The sequence below is a fragment of the Leptinotarsa decemlineata genome, unplaced genomic scaffold (genome assembly GCF_025532065.1).
Source record: "Leptinotarsa decemlineata unplaced genomic scaffold, Ldec_3_MD MMD2_tig00026307_RagTag_RagTag, whole genome shotgun sequence".
NCBI classification, from domain to species: Eukaryota; Metazoa; Arthropoda; class Insecta; order Coleoptera; family Chrysomelidae; genus Leptinotarsa; species Leptinotarsa decemlineata.
In genome coordinates, this window is record NW_027412681.1 from 7,028,388 (window position 1) to 7,041,063 (window position 12,676).

At 32.7% G+C, this 12,676-nt stretch overlaps 1 protein-coding gene across 5 annotated transcripts in view; it reads left to right on the plus strand.

The window, feature by feature from the left end:
* The window catches only part of LOC111510245 (protein 4.1 homolog), a 51,437-nt gene extending 39,962 nt beyond the window's left edge, over nucleotides 1–11,475 (plus strand). For 4 of the 5 annotated variants that reach the window (XM_074181215.1, XM_074181213.1, XM_074181217.1 and 1 more), the window contains 5 exons: nucleotides 2,437–2,658; nucleotides 5,758–5,865; nucleotides 7,839–8,045; nucleotides 8,111–8,300; nucleotides 9,297–11,475. In XM_074181215.1, the coding sequence (XP_074037316.1) occupies nucleotides 2,437–2,658; nucleotides 5,758–5,865; nucleotides 7,839–8,045; nucleotides 8,111–8,293 (720 nt within the window). In that variant the 3' untranslated portion in view covers nucleotides 8,294–8,300; nucleotides 9,297–11,475. The remainder of the gene's footprint in view (nucleotides 1–2,436; nucleotides 2,659–5,757; nucleotides 5,866–7,838; nucleotides 8,046–8,110; nucleotides 8,301–9,296) is intronic. The other variant, XM_074181218.1, reaches the window with a different exon arrangement.
* The last annotated feature ends 1,201 nt before the right edge of the window (nucleotides 11,476–12,676 follow it).

The following is a 12,676-nucleotide window of genomic DNA, read 5'->3' on the forward strand; positions in this document are numbered from 1 at the left end:
TGATAAATTTCCTTCATTTATGTAGTTGTCATGTTTTCTTTGAAACTGTTTAGTAACGTGATTCTGAAGTACATTCACTATTCGATAGATATTATGTCATTGCAAGATTAATAATAAAGATATTACTGAAAACTTTCATATTTTCCAGCGAAATATTGTTCATAATTATTATTCGTGTGTTTTAACAAGTTGGAAATGTAATAATTTGAGGGTAATATCTTCATCGTTGGCCTCTTCTAATGAATCCATGTTTTGGAGAAATTGAAGAAATAATAAATCTTCAACTTCAAAAAGACCACAGAATTCAAATGAATATTTTGGAGGCATTTTACAGTCCCATTTAATTGAGGTTGGCTAAACTTCGAATACTGATAGATTAGTAAAACTCTGCTTAATTGGTGAAATTAACCAGGTTTACCGTTGAACTTGTCTTGTATAACATATAATTTTATTTTAATCAAGCTTTGAACCGCTCTTCTAATTGTGTCTGAAGTTCCTGATAAAAGCACTAGAAATATATTCAAGCTCATAGATACCATCACTGTTAACCAGCTGATGCACAAACAATAACTTGATTCTGCTAGAGTTTATACATCTCGTACTATCATTTGAAATATTTTGACATGAAGTCTCAATTATCACATTTTAGACCAAAATTGTTCAAATCATCAAACATCCAACTGAGACATGTAGAGGGAATTCCCTAATACTCCGAATTAGAAACGACCTTCACTCAGGAATCAGGAATGGGCTGGCTGAAAAAATCCTGGCCAGACTATGATTGATTAAAAATTATAAAAGTATTCATTTAATAAACAAATTTCATATCAATCGAAAGTATGAAGTCTTTCGAATATAAAAACATTGGCATTGGCTATATTTTTCTTGGCGTAACTATTGGGCTGGGTCAATACTACTTATTTTCACCCATCTCATCAGTAAATAAATGTTACATCAAAATAAGCGCTGTTTTATTGTGACCAAGTTGATATAGGGTTGCCTGTTGAATATTTGGTCTGAATTACGGTTGACGAGTTTAAAAAAAGCGAAATTTTGATGCAAGTAAAAATGTATGACAAAGAAGTCTGAGGGAACTGTTTCATACTGTTACTACAAGGTACAATTAACCTCAACTTCATTCCAGTGCTACACTGACACTACAACACAAACACTTTAACTGAAACTTCGGACTAATACTCAAATGTCCATAGCCTTATTAGAACACTTCGTACTGCACTTTCAACTAAACTTCCCCGATCTGCGAGTGGTAGTGCTTATATATCGTACTGAAATTCTCTGAAAGCCGATAGGGAAATCCCTGGAAGTTTGTCGAAGGGGACATCTAGAACGATCGCGAAGCGCAAGTGAACTAGTGCTCGACCTTGACCAAGTCAGAATCGATTGACGATTGGTTTTTCATCAGTGGCAGATATATTGACGTGCACTTACAAGTAAATTTTCGAAATGAAAATACTTTTTCTTCATGAAATATATTATTTATATCGTTGAATGAAAATACCCTCATAAATAATTTAACAGAAAGTAACAATATCATGTTTTTTGGCTTATTTGTAAAACAAAAATTCTTTAAAGAAATTATTAAAGTTAATGTATGCCAATAATTACAAAACCCATGGAGGCAATTCTATTCAAAAAATTTTTCAATAATAATCTTTTTATTGAAACAAATGTAGGCACTATTTGGAGTGTTATTCTTTCATTGAAAAAACACTTTTTAGCATTGTTTGTCAGATTATATTATATTAACATACATAATTATATTAACAATATTATATTAAACATATGCTAATACAATATGTAGTAGCATCTTGTCTAATTCTAACATTTAAGGTTAGCTAGTCCGAAATAATGCTCAGTATTTACTAGTATTCCGCTTTCTTTCGCAATTACACGAACAAAAGTCATGCATACTCTTTTATCAGAGAGACGCACCTCGCGCAATTGAATTGCTGCATCCTTTTCTATCGTAAGGAACAGTTCCCTTGGACCTCTTTGTCTCACATCTTTAGTACTATCAAATGCATTCAATTTTTTTCCAGACAACCCCTATATCAGCGCTTACTTTGATATAAAAATATAACAGAAATACTAGTATCAACTTACCTATTCGTTCCTGCCAACCTAGTAACACCAGAAAAAAATTAACAACCCGACTTTTGCCTATTCTATAGGCTTCATATTGGTATAAAATTCTTTCCATCAATCAGACAGATGAGAGAAGGTCGTTTCTATATCGGATATTCTGCTATATAATACCAAACAAGATTTATCTCGTCCTGCAATCGTTTCTTTAATACCATTTCCTTTTATTCATGTTCAAATTATTTTTTGCCACTTTACGTTCGCCCTTATCCTTGTGTTCTATTATTTATCCTTTTTTATTTGGTTCTGCGTTTTGTTTTGTTTGATCCCAAGGCCGAAGCACCGGTGGACGACGGTAAATCTCCTTTCGTCACCGCCCGAGCGGTAACGACGAGAACTGCGACGACGCACGAGGATTTGGGAACAAACGCGCGCACTCAGCAGCTGGAAGAAAAGACGGTCGCTCACTCGATGACGTCGAGCGCCACCAGACAGGAGCAGCGCGTCGTAACGCAGGAGGTGAAGACGACAAGTACGGTCGTTAGTGGTGAACAGGTTAATATTTTTATTTTTTTTTTCGTTTTGTTTTTGATAACTGCTACTAAAAAGGGTCAATGTTCCAGATATCAGATCAGTATCAAAATAGTAGTATGAATTCTCTGATGTTTTAAGGTTAATGAGGCCGTTTCCTTCGTATATTATTTACATCAAATTGAGTTAGAAAAATTCAAATAGCTTCACCTGGTAATGGTAATTCAGCTCGCGCTTGTTTTTAAAAAAAATGTTCGTTTGACTTCTTTTTGTTCGTTGATCATGAATCTGAAGTCAAAACTTGACGACACGGTCTACTTTAGGGATACTGCCACTCAGAAATCAAAACTGTTTAAAATGGATGCTGTTTTTTAATGGGACCTCGTTAAATGACAATTTCTATTTTTTTTTCACATATGGTTAGTGGACATATTTAAAGACTGACTGTAAATCAAATAATCTAAAGAAACAATTCATTCAGGCCAGTCTCAACTTCTTACACTGTAGCTTAATGGACTGACACCTATCAGAAAACAACTGCTCCCCTGGCTAAAACCACGAAGGGCGTTGGATTATATCCGACAGGTGTCACTGCAGGATTCTTTACTGAACTTATTCCTGCATAGGCTGTTGGCTAAGAATCCTGCACCTGTCGGATATATTCCAACGCCTTTCGTGGTATTAGCCAAGGGAGTAGTTGTTTTCTGATAGGTGTCAGATCATTAACTAACAGTGTAGGGAGTTAAGACTGGCCTGAACAAATTGTTACTTTAGATGATTTGATTTCTGTTCATGATCGAATGCTGCGGATCTTTAATCACTCATTTCAAATGTTTTCATCTATTCTAAATGGTAACGTCGCTTCACTGGAGTATTTATTATTTGCTGGGAAGTCAAAAGTCAAGAATTATGTTATCAAATTTAGAAAATTTAATTAGAAGAATGATTGTTTGTTTATTCCTACAAATGTATACAACAATTCAGCCTTTTTTCAAATGAAACATTAAACAAACTACAAACATGAAAAGTTCATTGTTGATGTTACATTCTAGATGACAAAAAGAAGATGGCATAGTGTTGATTCATAACCATATGAATTTGACAACATCTATTAATTTCTTGTTCAATTTTGTAACTGTTAACAAGACCAATGAAAAAAGCCCTTGTAAAAGTATCATGTAACGAGTTTTCATTGCCGAAAGTGAATTCCTAAGATACTAAAATAGGTAGTGGATTTTTCTAATTTTGGGTGGCCGTATCTTTAAAAGTAAAATGGAGCACCGTGGAGCAAAAGTCTAAAAAAAATTTCAACTTGACGCGAGTGTTTGAAGCAAATAATTAATCTAATTTTTATAGTAAACCGTATTTTGAAGTAGGTTTTTGAACCTTACCAACAAAACTAATATTTTGTGAAATAAATCAAGTGTTTTTTTATTGATTTTTTGGGAATACATATTTCTTTTTACGATCTAAAACAAATTGAAATTGTAATGAAGAACTTGATACAGTTGTTAAGTAAATTGAGTATATTTTTTCGCAAAAAATGTACTCTCTAACAGTAACGTATCTTATTTGATATCTGTCTGTCTGTCTACTAAAATCTGTTTTTCCATTAACCAGCTGTCGCCCCCTACGAACGACAACTTGTGCAAGCTAAGGACAAACAAGGTCTTACCTTTTAACGCGTGATTCCTAACACGGGTTGGACGCTAACAAGTGAAAAGCGATCATCCGGCATTGCGGTTCGAACCACTGGTTCGCACAGCGGTCGATTGACTGATAATTTGATAATTTTGCCCATCAGAAAAAACTCGTAAGAATTTTATGGATACCTTCTACCTTGAATTCATCAAATTTTCAAACTTCCGCGACAGATTTCAAAGAAAATAATATGTGGAATTGTTGATTTTTCATGAACAAAACTCAAGTTTTTGAAATCTGTAAAAAATATAGTTGAAAAATACGATATAAATTGTGTGCGAATATAAATGATTCCAAAGGTGCGATTTTGTTCTCTAGAGTTTGTTTTGTTTCTGTGTTGTATTTTAATAAGCAAGCAACAAATGTTTTTCTCGGTGTACAAGGTTTTTGTTGCAAATCTTGAGTATAGTTTATATTTACACATTTCTTTGTGAAAAATTTCGATTTTTTAGAAGATAAGATTATCTCTGATAAATTTTTTGAGTTATGAAATTTGAATTGTAAGAATTTCAGGTTGTGTTTTATGAAGCAAACAATTTTTTGAGAAATCAATAATTGAAAAAATTTCAATTTCATACAGACTTTTCGGCATACATTGTATGCACGATAATTGTGAATTTTCATAAACGTTTGTAATAATTTTAATACATTGATAGGTGAATGAGGAAAAAAAATGTTATGTCTTGCTCATAGGCTTGGCTCTTAAGGTTGATCTGGTTGATGATTAAAAATCTTATTGATGAGATGAGATATGATCAATATATTATGTAACTTGGAAACTCCCCTACAGAAAATCATTCCAAAACACAGAGCGGAAACGAAGTTTGCATAGTAATAGCGTAAATGTTTGAGGCATTAGTGCAAAGGTTGCCTATTTAACTTGGCAGTAATGGTTGAATTTGCAATACCTTCTACTGAATTAAACACTGTCCACATCGGTTAAAAATAAATGACATGTAAACATCATATCGAGCTGTCATTTACATGTCACATTTGATTTGCACATAAATTTTTTGTGGGCTGTTTTTATTGAACATATCAATCCATCAATTCAAACCATCAATATTGTGCAATTAGCACAAAACTGTGCATCCTGATATATCTTCTTTTTCATTTATCTTAGTCAAAGTCAATGTAGGTAGAAAAAATGATGTCAAAAAATAACAATAATGGAAACGGCCGCATTAATCCTGTTCAATAAAATAAAAATTAAATTTCGAAGATCTCTAACTCATCCATCAACATCTTTTAGTCCGCCATATTTTTATTCAACATATTTTTATTTTTTCTTAAATGATCAAACACATTTGTGCTAATAAATTTCAACTTTTCCATGGTCGCACATGTGAGACAAACATAATAACAAACACTCTGTTGGATAAACAAACATTCAATTCATATTTAACCATGCATGGCTTGTAGCTGGGCAGACGAGACAGCATTAGTTCGACTAGCTCAGGTGATTCAGGCACTCCGATTGACCCCCCAGACGATCCGAATCATCCTTATTACAACAGCGTTGTATACCAGGTAGAGTAAAACACATTTTTTATTTTTTACTATACAGGAAAATTTAATGCAGACTGCACTACTGTCCTTTGTATAAATTGAATTGTAAGTAGGCATGTGTGTGTGCGCGCTGATTTAGTGTTTGATATAGTTAGACTATGATGCACGTGTTTTGTCGATTTGTGCGTTTGCAAAATTTAACGTTATGAAAAACTACTTGAGATGTAAGTATGGAAACTGCTTTGTGACTCGACACATTCGTTCTTTGAAGCACTAATCGAAGTGAACAAACATTCTTTATGTATCCATTTGTCAAATTCATCATCCAGTAATTAAATGATCCATCAATGCATAAATTCGCACACTTCATATTTTTTTGACTTCTTACAAGATCACTTATAACTACAAAAATCATGAATCAAGCAAGTTGTGCAGTATTTGCTTTGGGTACTTCAATAACCTTCTATGTCTTTGTTTTGAGCATATCCAACAATTTGCAATATCATACCATTATCTGATGAAATCGAACGGTAGCAGTGCTAAACAAACATGAACATGCTACGTTCATGTTTTTTTTTCAACTTAGTAAGCAGTAAAAACAAAAGTAAATTTCAGATTGGTTCCACATTGAAATGATGTACAAGGTGTGAAAATATTAATGCCATTCATATGTTCCACCAATTTTCCACAGAGAGTACCTATAAATTAATTGAATCATACTTATACAGAAGATAATTTATTGATAATTCAGCATCGAACATTCAGAGGATAACTCATGGAGTTCCTCAGGATAGTGTGCTAGGGCCACTTCTATTTCTAGTTTATCTCCATGACATTTTCCACTGTATATCCTGTAACAAATGTAGTTCCTGTGTCAATGATACAATAAGGTTACAATCTCATTCGCTGAAAGTTCTCGGAAAGCTTATTTATTTATTCAGAAATAAGGCCATTCAACATATACAGATCCAATAACAGATGGCGATTTTAGATGTACTCTGAAAATAATGAATACCGTATCGTATTACAAATCTCTGAAGATCTTATGAGAGGTGAATTGCCATAATAGTTGCTCGAGAAATAAGGAGCGAAATGTCGCTGAAATGGGAGTAAGTGAGATGGTAGTTGGAGTCTGTCAAATCGTTCTCTAATTCATATACAAGAAGATGTCAGCAGCGTCTCTGTGTGTTAGTTCTTCCATCTTGTGATAAATTATGTAACTTTTGTGTAGGAAATAATGATGATGTCTGAAGAATTTGAAATTAATTGTGTTCATAATTTTTCTTCGTACATATTCAATGCACTTGACAGACTTTTCACACACAGGACTTCAAGTGGTAATAGCGTGCAAGATTGGCCTGACAAAGATTTGAACAGGATGATGAGAGACGTGTAATGGCAAAAATATTTACATACCTTCAACATGAAACCCAACATTTTTGAGATTTTATGCACGATTTGGTCATTATGTTTATCAAAGTGGAGTTTTTTATCTAAAACCATACCCAACTGTTAGTTTAGCAAACAATTTGAAACTGAAGCAATGTTTCAGTGAGACTTTTCTAAACCCTTCATTGGAGGAGATAAATATTATACCCTAGGCCTGTCTGTACCTATTGTAAGTTGATGTTACCTTAATAAGATCAAAACGTAACCTATTCAAGCAAAAATAACCTCCAGATAACGTTAAATGGTCCACTCGCATTTAGTATAAGAGTGAATAATAAATTACCTATACAAATTGTGAATAAACAAACACAATCCAAATTCCAAGGCTTTGAAATTAGGACCATGTTCCGGTATAAATGAACTAGGCTTGAGGTTTATTTCAGGGAGAATCTCGTTTCAGAAAAGTAGAAAATATGTGCTCCGTTCGATTTCATTCAACATATTGAGTCATTACAGCATTCTCGTCAGTTTCAGTTCAATTGAAATAGTTAATCATGAAAGTCTACAACTCGATTTCAAAGTTCTATAAGTAATTTTTTCTGTAGGACCCACCTGAGGGAATTGTGCAAACAGAAAGTATTGTTTACCGTGGTGATCCCACTGTAATTCATTCCACCACCAGTGTTCCAGTTGTAGCAACAGAAGCCCGTAAAGTAAACTTGACCTCAGATGATGGAGCATACAGCGCAACTGGCGAAATCGTCAGTTCGCAAACCATCAGTTCTAAAACTAGAACAGTGGAGACCATAACGGTGAGTATTTGTTATCTAGCGTTATTGAGGTGTGATAAGATCGATGAATCTCTTTTAATTCCCAGTATAAAACTGAACGAGACGGAATAGTTGAAACTAGAGTGGAACAAAAGATAACCATCCAGTCTGACGGAGATCCGATAGACCATGATAGGGCTTTGGCAGAGGCTATTCAAGAAGCGACTGCAATGAATCCTGACATGACGGTAGAAAAAATTGAAATTCAACAGCAAACAGCACAACCATAATCGTAAGGTACGTACGAACACGATGTAATACTATTTCATAAGGTCTTATAGATTTAGAAACAGATCATGCAATTCTAAACTGAAAATATGTGTTCCATTTGGTTATTTGGGACTTAGTTTGGACAAAATAGTATCATTATGTTGAACATTTGTGGTTATTTGTTTGTTTTAAATTGAAGTTTACATCACGAATTTCAAATATGAAAGAGGCAAATAAGTATGTTGGCGTAAGAAAAGTTACTGTTGAAAATCGTTTGTGGGTTATGTTAAAAACAATATAAAACTAAACCAGAAAATCTTATGAAATTTACTTCAGTCAACGTATTGTGATAATACTGAAAATACTCTTTTTATCAACACTCAGCATGACTATCTTACTTCGTAGGGTTGTAGATCATTCTTACCAACTTCTGATGATTTTTTTTGTCTTACAAAGAAAAAATAATGGGGTTTTCATTTTTTCACAATCTTTTGAGTAAGTACTTTCGTAAAATCTTGAAACACCCTGTATTTTCATATATTTTAAAAGAAATAATAGTTAATGAATCTGTTTCTTTTTTTGAGACGAAATGTCGAACACCCACATCTGTAAGATTAGGATATTCATTTTGAGCTGTTGAGTGGATGCTTTATTTAATTATGATTGAAGAAAGTGAATTACATAGGGTATATAAAATTAGAGTATATAACAGAATTAACTATCAGTATGTCATTCACTACGAAAAAGCTACTGTGATAGCGAAACATGGCGTGATATATTTTAAAAAAATACAGTTTGTGAAGATCGTAAGGTGTAGTTTATGAAATTACTATGGATCTTCATCAAGTAATGACCGAATCAATCAGAAAAAAAAGTACTTTGATTTGGTAACAATTATACACTTCTATAAGTCAGTGTGAAAACAGCAGTAGTATATAACTTCTTGAAGTTATACTTTTCTTATAATATGCTTTCCATGGTATTATATTGTATTTTATTAAATGATGAAATTTTCCGTTTCAGGATGGAAATGAAGAAATTTTTCTCACCGATTTTTTGAAAATCTTGCAATGAAGCTTCTTCAGTGTATTTTGAATGTTAATCATCTTACAGGCTTTGTAAAAATGTATTCTTAGTTCTTATTTCATTAGCCTTATTTTCATCACACGTTTTCCTTTCATTAACTTTTTGTATATTTCAGCTTGGGCGGGTTTTAGGTGAACTCTGTTTTTATAGATTACATATTTTATATTTTTCGTGTCAAACACTATTTCTACGTTTTTTATTTATATATTGATATATAGTTTTACGTATGTAATGTATTAGTGTGTTGATAAAATAAGATTTTGTTGCTAGTACGATGCTTAAGGAACTTTGCAAAAATTCTATTTTTTTGTGAGAACAAATATGTGAAGAAATATATGTGCATATTGCGATAAGGTGCTTTAAATATACGAATCTCAAAAAAATCAGATGTGTTCAAAAAAAAAAATAGAATATTAAAAATATATATGTCTTACCACATTCCATATGTATATTGAGAATAAAAAGTTATATTGCAAATGTCACGATACTGTTAATACTTTGAAAATACATTTTATTTAGTTCTTTGACGAAATTTTGGTAGCTAATTGTGCTGGATATTACATAGGTATAAGCGGGAATAAGGGACCTTGACCACATTGTCGTCTTATGAGACAATAAATGCAGTACATTCAATAAATACCTATAGGATATACTGAGTGTTACTGATAAACTTGTGCAAAACTGGCAGTTGCAGATATTAAGATATTCAAATCCTTTATCGATCCACATATTGCAATTTTTTTTTTTTTCTAAAGCAATTGTGATAATTTGATACTCACTACTTATTCTAATCAATATTGGCAAGGCACAAAAAATTATTTCACTTAGCAATTTTTAGATCAGTTATTTAGTGCATTCAAAATTATATAATTTCCACCAATGTAGAGTATATATATCTACCAACAGGTGCTTCCCGTTAATTGAAAGCAGTCCAGTTGATATGGGTCCAAAAGATTCATTATTGAAAAGAACTTCTGAAATTATCGAGAGGGTCACGGAGTTGGCGACATCTATATTTTGGAATGCAAATGTTAAACACAGAGAAAACAATTATTATTACCATAAGAATCTGTAGACATGAATATCCATATGCCCAGTCAACTTCACTAACGAGTCATGATAAGAGGGAAGCAGCTTCACTGTTCACAAAGTCCTAAATTTTGAACATAGGTTTAATTTCACTACTAAATTAGTTTTCTCTCTAATTTTACACCTTGATCTTGTTAATATATGAATTTGAAAAATATTCAGAAGCGCCAAGTAACGAAATTTTTCGGTTTTGAGTTAAATTGTTCCAGATGCTCCAAAAACAGCAATAATTCAATAATATGAAGTGTGAGTTGAATCATTTGGTGCAATTGTCCCATCATGGCTTGTTATTGAAGAGGCTGTGAACAATGTAAAAGTCGGCTCTTAATAATTACTAGGATACCCAAAAGGTATCTTTAAAAAGCTTTTTTATCTGGAAACTAACAAAAAATTGAGAAATTAAAACTCGAGAATTGCAAATACATGTGTTTGTAGCACACATGGATGATTTGAATTTAGTTGTATAAAATATTTTCATGTATGTATAACAACTTATATTCTTAATGCAGATATATGAAGTTGTTATGACCAAAAAAAGAAGTTATAACGGAATAATCATTCTTGAAGAAAAACCAGATATCTTCGTTTTATTTAGTTCAGTTTTGCGGCAGTGATCCTCTCAAATAATGTACAATGTCAAGTGTCAGCTCCGAATATTTCAAGATTCTGGCTTAACTAGAACAGTGCGATCCATGACATAATTGTTGACGACAAATGTTGTCCCTTGCCTGACCTTTTTGTCAAAAAATGATATTCAATTTTCCTCTTGAATTACTTTTGAGAAGTTAGAAAACAAGCTTTTTGTATCAAGGCAGTTTAGTTCTAGTTTTTATACACATATAGTTATTTGAGGTATTTTTTGAATTAGATGTGCATCAAGGGTCGCAACTTCAATTTTAGACTCCTAGAATTTAGGCAGAATTGAAATGTGACTTTGCGATGTTAAGTGTTGCTTTATTATTTATAAATACTTCACATTTGTTTTCTTTTTCAATTTTATTTAAATAATAAATATGTTTCAATAGTTGTTTTATTATTTTTTAACATTCCCCTTACATAGAAAATCAATTTTGGTGAAGACGACAAGTAGACCTCTCATAAAACTAATTCAAGTCGTTTTATTTTGTAATGTTTTCCAATAATTTCATTGAAGTTGTCTGTTTTTAGATTCGCTATAGAATTGTTCAGCTAATGAAATGAAGCTGATATAAGCAGATGCATGTGACATTCCTTTGAAGTTAACGAATCTGTTGGGGTTTCAAGCCAAACTTGGGTTGTATTGTACCTACATAATTTGTGGGGCAAAATAAATCAAATTCAACAGTTTAAGTTAGCATGTACGATTTATGGTAAATAAGTATTTAGATTCAGTTTTGATTTTTGAATGCATATCTACCTACCTACGATGGCTTGAAAAGTTCGTAGGTTAACACACAGATGGCGCTACTAATATTAAATCCAAATGATTTTTAGCTAACCCTAACCTTCAAAACACGCGTGTACAAATTTCATAGCTGTCGGACTATTTGTTTGTGGGATAGAACATTTTGAGTTGAGCAATTTTTGTTAGCTGAAGAAAATTGATAAAAGAAAATTTCGTGTGAATAAACCATTGCTTTTTGGCGGAAAAAATACTGTTGAAGCAAAGGCTTGATTAACATTTCGGGCTTTGCACCAGGAAAATCAATGCGTGGACGCTCCAAAGAGGCTCTTTTTGACGAAAACAATAAAATTTCATATAATGATTTTGGATGACCGCAAAGTGAAGTTGATTGAGATAACTGAGGTTTTAAAGATGTCAATGGAACATGTTGGACATATCGTGCATGAAAATTTGGGTATGGGAAACCTTTTTTCAAAATCGACCAAAACAACAACGAATTGATGATTCTGAGCAGTGTTTGATGCTTTTCACCATGAAAAACCTGAATTAATGCGTAGATGGATCATTTCATGCTAAAATCTAAATGATTGTCATCTGAGTGGACTGAGTGGTGAACCTACTCCGAAGCGTGCAAAACGCAACAGTTATGATATCGGTATTTTGGTGTGCGCACAGTATAATATTATTCGACTATCTTGAAAAATAAAAAAACCATCAACGGCAACTATTACATAACGTTTAAAGGTCGAAACCACGAAGTAACTTATACAATAAAGTTTATTGTATAAGTTTGAGAATGTCCATATAGGACGAAACTGCAGGAATGTAGTTACAAATAGAAGTG